Source organism: Erpetoichthys calabaricus, chromosome 15 (genome assembly GCF_900747795.2).
Source record: "Erpetoichthys calabaricus chromosome 15, fErpCal1.3, whole genome shotgun sequence".
NCBI classification, from domain to species: domain Eukaryota; kingdom Metazoa; phylum Chordata; class Cladistia; order Polypteriformes; family Polypteridae; genus Erpetoichthys; species Erpetoichthys calabaricus.
The window spans coordinates 41,047,659-41,062,939 of NC_041408.2; the positions used below are offsets into that span (position 1 = coordinate 41,047,659).

The 15,281-nt window shown below is 40.9% G+C and overlaps 1 protein-coding gene across 3 annotated transcripts in view; it reads right to left on the reverse strand.

Annotated features, from left to right (window-relative positions):
* The window catches only part of rel (v-rel avian reticuloendotheliosis viral oncogene homolog), a 63,661-nt gene that overhangs the window by 3,396 nt on the left and 44,984 nt on the right, over positions 1-15,281 (reverse strand). For all 3 annotated transcript variants that reach the window (XR_007933554.1, XM_028820799.2, XM_028820798.2), the window contains one exon: positions 2,503-2,571. Coding sequence is in view for 2 of the 3 variants with exons in the window: in XM_028820799.2 (XP_028676632.1) it covers positions 2,503-2,571 (69 nt within the window). In the remaining variant the exon portion in view is untranslated. The remainder of the gene's footprint in view (positions 1-2,502; positions 2,572-15,281) is intronic.

Sequence of the window (15,281 nt, forward strand, 5' to 3'; positions counted from 1 at the left end):
GCGCTGCTGTCTTGCAGGGAGTCACGTCGCTGATATTCCCTGCCTGGAGTTTACACGTTTTCCTGCTGGGTTTCCTCAGTGTGCTCCAGTTTCCTTCCAAAGATATGCAGATTTGGGGATTTGGTGCCTCTAAAAATGACGCTAGTGCATGTGTGTGCTTGTATTCACCTTGCGATGAGCCGAGGCCTTGTCCAGGGATTGTTTCTCACTCGTGCCCAATGCTTCCTGGAATGGACACATCCCTGAATTTAATCAATAAACATCCTTTTCAGAGATATTGCGGTAAGGTGTCATTGGAATTTAATGGGTGTTCCATGCAATTCACAACACAACAAAGCCGAACATGTTCTCACCGTGATAATATCTCGCACTGCCACCTGGTGGATTCCTTCAGATGTATGCAAAGTACGCGCACAAGTATAAACACTATAAAGCTTGCGTAGCAGGAGCGTCCGCTGCAGCATGCGTCGCATGAAGTATGAACCCGGCCTTAGGCCTCCACTTCAGCTAGCAGAGCAAATGAAATAATGTCTTCAGCGTGGAAGTACTTTAAAGTGTATAAAGATGCTGCTAGTAAGTATTTCAGGAAAAAAGTCAGCCGTGTTGGGACTAAAGTGAACTCATTTGGCATTACTAGTTTGAAAAAGCATTTAATATTTAAGAGTGTATCAACGTAGCAGAATATGCAGATTGGCAAAGTGATTACAGTACCACATCTAAAATATACATATCTTTTATTACGGATGGGGTAAAACATGTTCAGAGTCCTAGTGTGTGGGACGGTGTACTCACGCTAGGCACATTGGTGTAGCACTGGGCCCAGGCCCGCTTTCGTCATCACCATGCAACTTCGTGTAAAGCCAACACAAGATCCAAATATGGAGTGGCAGCATGCATATTAAAATGACTTGACTTATTTTGTGGTTGTTTTGGAGTCATGTAGGGCTGGGTAACACTCTACTCTCCTACAGATTTATTGTGTGTGCAGCACAGCATTTTTACAGTGACAAATGAGGTTAAGGGAGGAATTTGCAGCTTTTCTTGCCAACTACAATTCACATTCATGTGTAAGGTGAGAATAAAAACTTGTTTTTAACTCAAATAGTATTGAATGAAATGAGAATTGAGAACTACCTGAGTTGTTACATTATTGGCGCCATGTCCGTTTTCCACGCTCAGGCATGTTCACTGTTACCAAATGCTACTGAACCGTCCTCGGGCCCACCTCTACCTGGTGGGCCAGGGCACTATACAGTTGGCCCAGCACGGAGTGATCACACTAGTCAAATGAATTAAGACTTTGCAGGGTTACATGTGGACAAATGTGCTCGGGCACGGAATGAATTGCCAGCGTGAGTACACCCCGAGACTGTGCATGAAAAAAGAGAAAGTATCGTGGATGTGATAAAAGCCAGCCATTCCTTCACGCCTCTGACACAAATGAGTCCATGGTTCACCACATTCATAAGGGATAAATAGAAAATTGCAAAGATTTTTCTGGTGGTGCAATAAACGTTATGAAGACATTGTCTCAAATATGTGATTGGATAGTATTTGTCCTCAATATAACTAATAAGTAAATATGCAGGATCAGAAACAATCAAAGCTCACATAGACACAAATAGCAATGTGCAGACCCCACACATTTACCTGGCGAGGGGTTTCTACACTAATGCTTATAGCTATAAGAAGGTGTTCTTCTGCACCATAGTTGATATTACTAATAATACAGTATGTTCTTTTGATTTTACAAAGTGGCTTTTGTGCGTGTCGGTGGAGGTGGCGAAGAGCAAGAGGTGACTGTATTGTTATTGTGTGAAAAAGAGCTGTTGTTTTTTTATATTTCTCTTTTGAATAAATTTACAAATTGTAAAATGTTTGTGAATTAATTTTGTGATACACTTTGAAAGCAGCTTCCTTCGCAATGCTGTGCAAAATTGGGAATCCTTTTCATTTTGTTGGGTTTGCGGACGGCTTACAGAGGCCAGTTCTAGAAGTTGAGTCGTATTCAAGCAGTTCAATTTCACTCGATAGAGCACAGTACTGTGTGAAAGCAGGATTTTACAACACATTGCTAGATAGAGTGATATTCACCAAATATCAATACAGCAAAAAGTGTATTTCTAGAAATCTGTTTCAATAATCGCTCAATTGACTGAATAATACACCCCAGTCCTCACTGGTGGAGTCTGAACAGACAACATGACACATGGAATGGGTGTGCACCTAACAGACAACTGGAAACAGCAATTGTAACTGGCCAGGAGAAACCCAATTGGTGCATCCTTAGTTATAAGAATTTGATTGGTTTAATGTTGTCAAATATGAAAATGAGAATTCTGGTTTCTTTGTAAAATATGGTGATAAAGCAACTAGATTAAAAACCTAAACTAAGAATACAGCAGCACAGGACAGTGGCATCGGGAGTGCGATGTTGTGGGTGTTTAAAACCTGAACAGCAGCTGTCTTGAAGGGTGGTGACATGTTGTAAAAATCTGTTACCTGGCAGACTCTGGATGATCTTCTCAAATGTTTCTCTCCTCCTCTTCTTCTCATTACATCCATATGGATCTGCAAATACAAGGGAATGTGTCTTGTTATTTGTCAAACATGCAATATTCATTAACAAAACTAGCATTATACACACACACACACACACACAGACACACACACACACACATATACACTGCCTGGCCAAAAAAAAAGTCGCCACACACTCTAATATTTCGTTGGACCGCCTTTAGCTTTGATTATGGCACGCATTCGCTGTGGCATTGTTTCGATAAGCTTCTGCAATATCACAAGATTTAGTTCCATCCAGTGTTGCATTAATTTTTCACCAAGATCTTGCATTGATGATGGTAGAGTCTGACCGCTGCGCAAAGCCTTCTCCAGCACATCCCAAAGATTCTCAATGGGGTTAAGGTCTGGACTCTGTGGTGGCCAACCCATGTGTGAAAATGATGTCTCATGCTCCCTGAACCACTCTTTCACAATTTGAGCCCAATGAATCCTGGCATTGTCATCTTGGAATATGCCCTTGCCATCAGGGAAGAAAAAATCCATTGATGGAATAACCTGGTCATTCAGTATATTCAGGTAGTCAGCTGACCTCATTCTTGGAGCACATACTGTTGCTGAACCTAGACCTGACCAACTGCAGCAACCCCAGATCATAGCACTGCCCCCACAGGCTTGTACAGTAGGCACTAGGCATGATGGGTGCATCACCTCATCTGCCTCTCTTCTTACCCTGATGCGCCCATCACTCTGGAACAGGGTAAATCTGGACTCATCAGACCACATGACCTTCTTCCATTGCTCCAGAGTCCAATCTTTATGCTCCCTAGCAAATTGAAGCCTTTTTTTCCGGTTTGCCTCACTGATTAGTGGTTTTCTTACGGCTACACAGCTGTTCAGTCCCAATCCCTTGAGTTCCCTTCGCATTGTGCGTGTGAAAATGCTCTTACTTTCACTATTAAACATAGACCTGAGTTCTACTGTTGTTTTTCTTCGATTTCATTTCACCAAACATTTAAGTGATCACGATCATTCAGGATTTTTTTCTGGCCACATTTCTTCCTTGAAGACGATGGGTCCCCAGTATCCTTCCAGTTTTTAATAATGCATTGGACAGCTCTTAACCCAATTTTAGTAGTTTCTGCAATCTCCTTAGATGTTTTCTCTGCTTGATGCATGCCAATGATTTGACCCTTCTCAAACAGGCTATCATCTTTTCCACGACCACGAGATATGTCTTTCGACATGGTTGTTTAACAAATGAGAAGCAACCCATTGCACCAGTTGGGGTTAAATAACTTGTTGCCAGCTGAAAGATAATCACCCATGCAGTAATTATCCAATAGGAGGCTCGTACCTATTTGCTTAGTTAAATCCAGGTGGTGACTTTTTTTTTGGCCAGGCAGTGTATATTATATATATATATATATATATATATATATATATATATATATATATATATATACACACATACATACATACATAGACAAATACACAATTTAGATTTCTTTAAAACTGATAAATATTTTTTTGTTTCAATCATTCCAATAAGAGCAGATTCTGAAAAAAAAAAATCGGTATTTGACTATTTTCCAATCAACTATCACTAATCTATTCTTTCCCTTCTGCTTTGTTGTGCAGAAGTCCACCCTGTCATTGAATCTGTATCATGGGGTAACCACCATTTGCTCCGCAGTTATTTTAACCACAATATAGCTGAACTGAAAAGAAAAGAAGGTTTAATGTGAAACAGGACTATCAACAAGGAGCTAAATGTGGGGCTTGGAGACAGCAGGGCTAACTGCCACCTTATATCAATAAGACTTCCTGATAATTACACACACTTTTATTTCTTTCATTTTTCTGTTTTCTTCTCCTCCCTGGCCATTCAACCACAGCATATATTTTGTCAAATCAGACAGCGATTTTTCTCCCCTACTATAACCATTAGAGACCACCTGAATTATTTTATAATTTAATTGACCTTCTCATCTGTTAGGGATTTGTTTAGTTTTCCTTTAGAATAGTTATTTTTTCTTTTAATGCTTTTGTAAAGCACTTGGACCTACACACTTTGTTAGGAAATGCGCTTTCAGAATAAACATGAATTCAATATACAGTATACATTCATTAGTGCTCTTCAATGAGTGCAGGCTCAAAACACTTGTATAAACCCTAACTAATAGTAAATTCTTAAAGCGTGTCACACCTATATGTTTTGCAGTAGATCTCATGATTAAAAGCAACAAATCATAACAAAATAAAGTCCTATTATCACTATAATTGAGATATGGCTATCTGACCTCATAGGTTTAGTTAGTTTAGTTATTTTCAGTTTATTTTGGTGACATTTTTCCTTACGTTTAATTTTTACCCTTCACAGTCTTTAAAATTCATATTTCAGAAATATTCTGCAAATCATTTCAGAAAATTAGATGAAAATGTTAACCATTGTGCCATTGTACTGCCCTCATTGTTAACATTGCTTCCTCATGGGTCCCATTTCCTGGGTTCAAGTTCCATGCTTAGTCACTACCTCTGCGGAGTTTGTAAATGCCATGTCTGTGTTGGGTTCTCTCTGGTACACTGATGTTCCTTCTCCATTACAAAGACATGTGTATTAGGTTACATGGAAGTTTCTAACTGGCCCAGTGTGAATACCGGGTGTGTGACTTGGCCCTGCAACAGACACAAGCACAATAGTCAGGCAGGGTTTCCTGCCAGAATAAACTAGAACTGGATCGGGTAGGTCTGAGAATGTTATGCCATGTTACATTAACATATAGAGGTGGCATGACAAACAGCTGTGCTGCCTCACGGGGTACAGAATTCATCTGGGCTCCAAACAGGTGCTGCTTCTCTATTAAGTCTTCATTTGTCCATATATTTGAATTGACTTTCTCCAAAAACATGCTATTAGTTTGATTGGTTTGTTGTGACTAAGTGCTAATTTGGTTGTGAGCATGCACTGCAATGAACTGGCTGTCTCAGGTTACTGATACATATTTGTACTTAATGTTACCAAAGAAAGACTTTCCAATATACTAACAGGAAGAAATGAGTACTGCACATGGATGGCTGCCAGCATTTACGCTGTATTTACACCTTTAATTTTTTGCTTTTCATTTAAGGTTACAAATTGTCGCTGTATTATTCACATTTTTAAAATTGTGAAAGACATCACTTTTGGTTTACAAAATGAGATGACAGAATATTATTATAGCATGATGAGCAAGAGTATGCCACAAATATGTGCAACTTTATAAGATGACAAAGCTGTGACTAATCTAGCTACTCAAAATGCTTTACTCTAATCCTTGAATATCAAACTAAAGATTCAAATGTATTATGTTTAAACATTTACTACTATTTTTAGGTTCTTATGTTAGGATTGTTTACTTCTTATCACGATTGTGGTCTTGAAAGAGAGAGAGAGTGAGAGAGAGAGTGAGAGAGAGTGAGAGAGAGAGAGAGTGAGAGAGAGAGAGAGAGAGAGAGAGTGAGAGAGAGAGAGACTTTTTATCTTGCCTGGAGAGTTTTGGATACCAGCAGCACACTGATGTTCCTACCCATTGTAAAGGACATTCTTGGACCTGATCTGCTGCTCTGGTGTTGTTCCTTTTGATCTCACAGCAGATGAACTCACTATAACCGATCATTTTCTCCTTTCATTCAATGCCAAACTTACCTTTTCTGTTCCTAAGCTTCCACATCTCATAGCCTTTCGTAACATTAAGAATATTAACTTGAATTTGCTGTCTTCTAGAATTGATTCCCAAATGGACTTTTATAATTTATCCACTCCCATAGAACTGGTCTCATATTATAACACTTGTCTTGATGGTATTCTTAAGTCTCTTGCTCCACTAAAAACCATATCGGTTTCTTTTTCTTTTTCTGCCCCCTGGTTTACGCCTGAACTTCGGCTTCTGAAAGCTAAGGGCAGGCAACTTGAAAGGTTGTTTAAAAAATCCGGACTCTTTGTCCACAAAGAGATGTATAAAAATCATCTTCTCTATTACAAGGATTGTATAGCTCAAACCAAATCCAATTATTACACTCGGTTAATTACTTGTAATACAGGTAACACCAAGTCTTTGTTTTCTTTACTTAATAATGTTACACAACCTCCAGACTCTTTACCATCTCACCTTTACTCAACTGCTTTCTGTAATTCTCTTGTCTTTTTTCAATGAGAAAATCCAAAGGATACATCAGGACCTTGGTCCAGATCCTCTCTGTATTCATTCTGAACTACACTCGTCTATTCACTCTTTCTCTTCTTTCCAGCTTCCCACTTCCTCTGAAATCTCAGATCTCATCTGCAAATCCGAGACATCTACTTGTCAGCTGGATCCCCTGCCTACAGTTCTGGTTAAAGCCTGCCTCCCCTCTCTAGTCCCTCTCATTTCTGCCATCATTCACTCTTCTTTTACTACTGGTATTATTCCCTCATCTTTCAAAACTGCTGCTATAACCCCAATACTAAAAAAACCTGGTGCTGATCCTACTAATTTCAATAATTTTTGCCCCATTTCTAACTTGCCCTTTATCTCCAAAATTCTTGAAAAAATAGTAGCCATCCAACTTCACACCCACTTATCTCACAATAATCTATATGAAAAGTTCCAGTCTGGTTTTCGCCCTCTTCATAGTACAGAAACGGCACTTGTTAAAATTACCAATGACCTCCTTATGGCTGCTGACTCTGGTCTAATCACTATTCTCATCCTCCTTGATCTGAGTGCGGCCTTTGATACTATTTGTCATACCACTCTCCTTAATAGATTATCTTTGATTGGCATTACTCACACTCCACTTGATTGGTTTAGATCCTACCTCTCAGGCCGCACTCAGTTCATACAGCTCAAAACCTTCACATCCCAACCCACCGCTGTTACTTCTGGTGTGCCCCAGGGCTCTGTCCTGGGGCCTCTTCTTTTTATTATTTACCTTCTTCCCCTTGGCAATATTTTTCGCAAATATAATATTAATTTTCACTGTTATGCTGATGACACCCAACTCTACCTTGCTGGTAAACCCACCTCCTCTTTTCCACCACCCTCGCTTATTGACTGCATTTCTGAAATTAAATCCTGGTTTTCTTTGAATTTTCTTAAATTAAACAATGACAAAACTGAGGTTCTCCTCATTGGTTCAAAATCCTCATTATCCAAAACCAATAATCTTTCTCTTATTATTGATAACTCTGTTGTTTCCCCATCACCTCAGGTCAAGAGTCTGGGTGTCATCCTCGACAGTACTCTATCCTTTCAATCTCACATTAATAACATCACCCGGTCTGCTTACTTCCACCTACGTAATATTAATCGCATTCGCCCCTCCCTCACTCCTCATACCACTGCCAGTCTTGTTCATAGTCTTGTCACTTCTCGGCTGGATTACTGCAATTCACTCCTCTTTGGTCTCCCTAATAAATCTCTTCATAAGCTTCAGTTAGTCCAGAATTCTGCAGCACGTATCATCACTCAAACCCCATCTATTCACCATATTACTCCGGTCTTGCAGCAGCTTCATTGGCTCCCGATCAAGTTTCGAACCGATTTTAAGATTCTGCTATTAACATTTAAGGCCATCCATAATCTCGCCCCTCCATATCTGTCTGACCTTCTTCATGTTGCCATTCCATCCCGTAACCTTAGATCCTCTTCCTCCACCCATCTGACCATCCCTCCCGCCCGTCTAACCACCATGGGGAGCAGAGCTTTCAGCTGTTCTGCTCCCAAGCTCTGGAATTCATTACCTGCAGAGCTCCAAAACATCAAATCATATTCATCCTTCAAATGTAAACTTAAAACACATCTGTTTAAAATGGCTTTTTCTTTTTCCTTCTGATTATAATGATTTTGTTTGGTTTTAATTTTTAGATTTTTTGATGTTTTAAGTTGTTTATAATTGTGTCTTTTATTTATTTATTTATTTATTTATTGTTTGTTTGTTCGGTGTCCTTGAGTTCTCTGAAAGGCGCCTTGTATAAATAAAATTTATTATTATTATTATTATAGATAGATAGATAGATAGATAGATAGATAGATAGATAGATAGATAGATAGATAGATAGATAGATAGATAGATAGATAGATAGATAGATAGATAGATAGATACTTTATTAATCCCAAGGGGAAATTCACATTAAATCTTAAATCTTTATCAGTGAGAGTAGCACTGTACCCGTTTGCAATTTTGTTTGCATCTCTGTTAATAAACTCAAGTCAAGTCAAGTTGGGAAGCATGCACTGGTACAGTGCGTTGCCACACCCACTATACGTCGAAACAGCTCGGGATCCCAGTTGGCAACGTCCCAGGCAGGCACGCGGTCCAGTCCTACCCTCCAGAAATGACCCTTTATCTGAGCGATCCCTTGGCCTGGTCCAGCCACTTGGGTCCCCAACAATTAGGATCTTACGAGCCAGATCACCCTCGGGGAAACGCGCCACATGACCGCAGTGCCGTAAGTGACGCTCCCTCACAATGCAGGTAATGTGCCTTCATTCGGGACTCCATGAGCAACCGTTCATTCGACACAAAGTCAAACCAACGGTACCCAAGGATTTTCCAGAGAGACACAGTACCAAAGGAGTCCATGTCTCATAACCATGTAGTAAGACAGGAAGCACCAGAACTCTAAAGACTTGGACCTCAGTCCCTTTGCATAGATATCGGGAGCACCACACTCCCCTTTACAGCAACCTCATGACCTCCCATGCTCTTCCAGTTCGTCTACTGACTTCACAGGAAGAGTCACCAGACACATGAATGTCATGGCCAAGGTAAGTAAGCCTCTCAACAAGGTCAACACTCTTTCTGCAAACAGACACACTGCTGATGGCTGTGCCCAAGAGGTCATTAAAGGCAATCTTGGTTTTTATCCAGGACACTCGCAAGCCCAGACACTCAGACTCCTCACTCAGTCTCTCGAGCACCCTGATCAGAACCTCCATTGACTCCACAAAGATCACAGCATCGTCAGCAAAGTCAAGATCCGTGAATTTTTCTTCACCCACAGATGCCCCACAGCTGCTGGACCCCACGATCTTCCCCAACACCCAGCCCATACAAGTATTGAACAGAGTAGGAGCAAGAAGACACCCCTGACGAACCCCAGAATCAACTGGGAAAAACGCAGAGGTCCTGCCTCCACTCTGCACAGCACTCACAGTACCAGTGTACAGGCCGGCCATGATATCTAGCAACCTCGAAGGGATCCCGCGAACCCTCAGGATGTCCCACAGGGCAGTTGATCAACTAAGTTGAACGCTTTGTGAAAATCGACAAAGGCTGCAAAGAAACTCTGCTGATAATCGCGTTTGCGCTCTATGAGAACCCTCAGTGCCAGGATGCGGTTGATAGTAGACCTCTTAGGCGTAAAACCAGACTGTTCCGTTTGCTGGTAGGTGAGCAAGTGATCATGGATCCTACTGAGGACGACCCTAGCAAGGACCTTATCCGGCACCGACAGCAGTGTTATCCCCCTGTAGTTGATGCAATCCAGGCGATCTCACTTGCCTTTCCAGATAGGGACGACAAGTCCCGTTTTGCAGTCAGTTGGGATGATGCCAAAGATTGCTTGCAATGCCAGGAGGACAGCCTTACCACCAGCCTGGAGAAGTTCATCCCAGATACCACAGATCCCTGCAGCCTTTCCCTCCCTCAGCTGGTTCACCACCTGTGCAATCTCAGTGAGATTGGTTGGTTCACAGCTAATTGGAGGATCAGCCTCAAGAACCGTGGACCCAGAGATATGAAACGTCCTAGCCGGAGGATCAGCTTTAAACAACTGCTCAAAGTAGCCAGCCCAGTGGGTCACAACTTCAGTGTCATCCGTAATGACTGTTCCATTAGCTGCCCTGACTGTGACTCTCCGAGGAACAGATTCAGATGTGCGTAATGCTTCGATTCCTCTGTAAACAGGACGTGGGTCACTAGACCACAGATGGTGTGTCACTTGCTCACAAATTCCTCTAACAAACACCTCTTTATCTGCCCTCAGAGCCCTCGCAGCCGTCCTTCTCAGTTCTGCAAGAGGAGTTGCAGTGCACAGCTCAATGGCAACTCTGGTCTGTTAATACAGTACAATACAATACAATACAATTTATTTTTGTATAGCCCAAAATCACACAAGAAGTGCCGCAATGGGCTTTAACAGGCCCTGCCTCTTGACAGCCCCCCAGCCACGACTCTCTAAGAAGACAAGGAAAAACTCCCAAAAAAAAAAACCTTGTAGGGAAAAAACGGAAGAAATCTTGGGAAAGGCAGTTCAAAAAGAGACCCCTTCCCAGGTAGGTTGGGCGTGCAGTGGGTGTCAAAAAGAAGGGGGTCAATACAATACATTACTATACAATACAATACAATACACAGAACATAACAAATCCTCATTACAGTATAAAAATAAAAATTTTAGAAGTACGGAGCAGAATTTAACAGTAGATGATATCACATAATATGATCTGGATTTGTTTAGAGTCCTGGAGACCTCATCCATCAAGCTGCCTCCCCCATTTGGCCATTCCATGGCTGAAACAGCACTAGGCCAGCCAATCCGATGAAAGGACCCCTCTTTCCCACGATTCCTGCGATCCTTAACAAACTGTTGGTTTAATTATCTGATATAGTAAATCCTTCTGTGGGTCATAAATAGTAGCAAAGTTTAAATATCATCTTCCGGCAAACAAACTACTTTATCTGTAAACATGCCAGAAACTTTGTCAAAAGCAAACAGCCTATCTTTCCTAATCGTCCATCAATATACACCCCTGAAGTAAAACTCTAAATTTCTGATGAAGATACAAGTAACATTTCTAGACTATCAATACATCTCATGGAGTTTGCCTGTAGGGGATTATAAGGAACAATGGGAAGCGGATCTTACAATTATAATTTCAGACAAGAAATGGAGTTCAGCCATCCATAAAATGCATTCTTCTTCAAAGCATCTTATGATTCAGCTACAAGTTGTACATCTCACTTAAAAACCTTATTTTAAATTGTCTAAAATACATAAAGGACATGTTCCATATTGGAATGCAGTCATCAGTCACCTGCCTTCCTAGGTTATATGTTTTAGGAATATTCTAAAAGCAGCCAATTTTGGGTTACAATATTTACATAATCTCCATAACAACCTGGGACCTAAGAGCAATAGTCAGTGTAACACCTGATTGGGAGATATTATGAAATGAAAAATCTATTGTGATATTCTACTGTACACTACATACTCATTTTACTTAACATGGAGAATTCTAATCCACCTACCATAAACTTGATGAGAAAGTGATGTCTTATATTATATTATATTCGAGAAAAATTGAATTCTCTCTGTTGAAAAGTAGTTTAATTAATCAGCCGGACAGCTGAGTGTAAATGAAGAAAAACTAAAATAAATGTCCACTATGAAATACTGAAGGCTAAAATAACAAATTACAACAACATAGTCCGTCTTGAGAGGTGGTGATATTTCTCTAAAATTATAAATAACAATAAGTAGTAATGGGCGGCACGGTGGCGCAGTGGGTAGCGCTGCTGCCTCGCAGTTGGGAGACCTGGGGTCCTGGGTTCACTTCCCGGGTCCTCCCTGTGTGGAGTTTGCATGTTCTCCCCGTGTCTGTGTGGGTTTCCTCCGGGCACTCCGGTTTCCTCCCACAGTCCAAAGACATGCAGGTTAGGTGGATTGGTGATTCTAAATTGGCCCTAGTGTGTGCTTGGTGTGTGGGTGTGTTTGTGTGTGTCCTGCGGTGGGTTGGCACCCTGCCCGGGATTGGTTCCTGCCTTGTGCCCTGTGTTGGCTGGGATTGGCTCCAGCAGACCCCCGTGACCCTGTGTTCGGATTCAGCGGGTTGGAAAATGGATGGATGGAATAAGTAGTAATCAGAGTTTTATTCTCTACTATTGATCGTCTGCTAAACCCAGGTTACTCAATGGAATGCCTGCAAAAACTTCCATTGAAACTTGTGAGGCGTTTGATATATTTTTTAATCACAAAATGAATGATATTAGAAATAATATAGTATATTCCCCCAATAACATTCCTATTATTTCCATTTTAAGTGAATTAAATTTCACCAGGATAGATTTACCAGATCAATATAGAATAATTTCTCAACTGAGACCCCCCACCTGCGTCCTTGACCCAATACCAACAAGTTTTTTCACAGAAGTATCCGGTGTGCTAATTGATAGAATTCTTGACATAGTAAACTCGTCATTAGATACAGGGGTATTCCCAGACTGTCTTAAGACTGCTGTAGTTAAACCCCTGCTCAAGAAAAATAATCTCAACTCCTCTGTTTTTGACAATTTTAGACCTATTTCTATCCTGCCTTTCTTAAGTAAAATCCTAGAAAAGGCCATCATTATGTAGCTAAATGATCATTTGAATAAACATTCTGTTCCTGACAAGTTTCAGTTCGGTTTCAGAACAAATCACAGTATAGAAACGGCACTCATTAAAGTAGTAAATGACTTGTGGGTAAATGCAGACAGAGGTCGTTTATCTGTTCTCATCCTCCTAGATCTGAGTGACATATTTGATACCATTGATCACAATATTCTTATAAATTGCCTTAGTCAGTGGGTAGGCCTCTCTGGTAGTGTCTTAAATTGGTTTGAGTCCTACTTAAGATTTCGAAAATTCTTTGTTAGTTGTGGTAATTATACTTCAAAGACACAAGATATTCTATATGGTGTTCCACAAGGCACTATCCTGGATCTGCTGCTCTTTTCGATTTACATGCTTCCGTTAGGTCAGATTATTTCGGGGGATAACGTGAGCTACCACAGCTATGCCGATGACACACAGCTGTATTTATCAATAGCGCCTGATGACCCCGACTCTCTTGATTCACTGACACAATGTCTTAGTAGTGTTTCTGAATGGATGAGTAGTAATTTTCTCAAACTAAATAAGGAGAAAACAGAATCTTAGTGATTGGCAAAATGGATTTAATGAGGTTATTAGAAATAAACTTGATGCATTAGGATTAAAAGTCAAGAAGAAGGTAAAGAATTTAGGGGTAACTGTTGACTGTGACCTGAATTTTAAATCACATATTAATCAGATCAGTAGGACAGCATTTTTTCACTTAAGAAATATAGCAAAAGTTAGACCTCTTATATCATTGAAAGATGCTGAAAAATTAGTTCACGCTTTTGTTTTCAGTCGACTAGATTACTGTAACGCACTCCTCTGGACTAACCAAAAAAGACATCAATCAGTGGCAACAAGTGCAAAAGGCAGCTGCCAGAATCTTAACTAGGAAAAGAAAATCCAAGCACATCTCTCCAGTTTTGATGTCACTACACAGGTTACCTGTGTCATTTAGAATTGACTTTAAAATACTTCTTCTGGTTTACAAAGCCTTAAATAATCTCACTCCATCCTATTATTTCAGAATGTCTTTCACCTTACACTCCAAATCGTAACCTTAGATCTTCAAATGAGTGTCTGCTTATTATTCCAAGAGCTAAATTTAAAAGAAGTGGTGAGGTGCTTCTGATGTTATGTACCTAAAATCTGGAATAGCTTGCCAATAGGAATTCGCCAGGCTAATACAGTGGAGCACTTTAAAACACTGCTGAAAACACATTACTTTAACTCTTTGAGGGCTGAATATTTTTTCCAAAATACTCAGTTTTCTGAAAAGCACACAAAGCAATGGTTTCACACATACATCAACCTGAAACGTCTGTGGCTACATGCTGTGGCTGCTGTTGGAGCATGTTTGGCATCTCTGTGGCTGCACGGGGGCACCTCGATGGCCAGCAGGAATGCATGGTGGGCTGGCTGCCTTGGCTGTCTTTGCACAGCAGGTGGGCAGCGGTGGCAGTCACAGTATGACGCAATATAGTTTGTACCTCTCATCATCATAAGTGGTACTCCTCCCAGGTGAATGCTGCCATGGCGCATCAGCTACCCAAGCGTGTTCAGCACCACAAGATCAGCTGGGGACTGATCGGCTGCTCCCGGTACCTCACTTTCGCTTTCGATTTCCATCTCCTGATCACTTGCATCAAATTTCAAGTCCAACAAATCAGAGTCTGATTCAGTGATAATACGTAAAATGTCTGTGGAGTATTTTAATTTCCATATCTGCTTTAGTCTCGCACCACATGTTGATGCCATTTTAGAAATTGTTTGCTCTTCGCTACTCACACAGGGAATCAAAGTAAAATCAACAAAGCTACTTAACTTTCCTTCTAGCAAAGACAGTCGAACAAAAACGGAAGGGCGAGTTTTGTTGCAGTTTACAGCCAATTACTGTCCTCTACACCTCAATTTTGACAAGTCGACATCAGCCCTGAAAAAGTTAATATGGCTTTCTCATAGCTTCATGTTAGTGTAACCCTGATATTCTCTTTATGCATTTAAATATAATTTTTATCATGGCTCCACAATCCGTACTAACCCCTACTTTCTCTGCTGTTCTTTTACTGGCTTTCTGTGGTGGTGATCTACGCCACCACCACCTGATCAAAGCACCGTGATGTTCCTACATTGATGGATTGATGGCCAGATGTCCACATGAAGCCTGAAAACCATGACGACTGATTTAGATCATTTATGTTAGGCAGAATGCCCAGTGGGGGCTGGACGTTCTCGTGGCCTCGGAACCCCAGCAGATTTTGTTTTTTTTTTTACCCCCAGCCCTCTAGAGTTTTTTTTTCTGTCCTCCTGGCCATCAGACCTTACTTTACAAGGGGGCTCCGCCCCCTGCTCGTTTCGCTCGCCTACCCCCGGTGTTTTG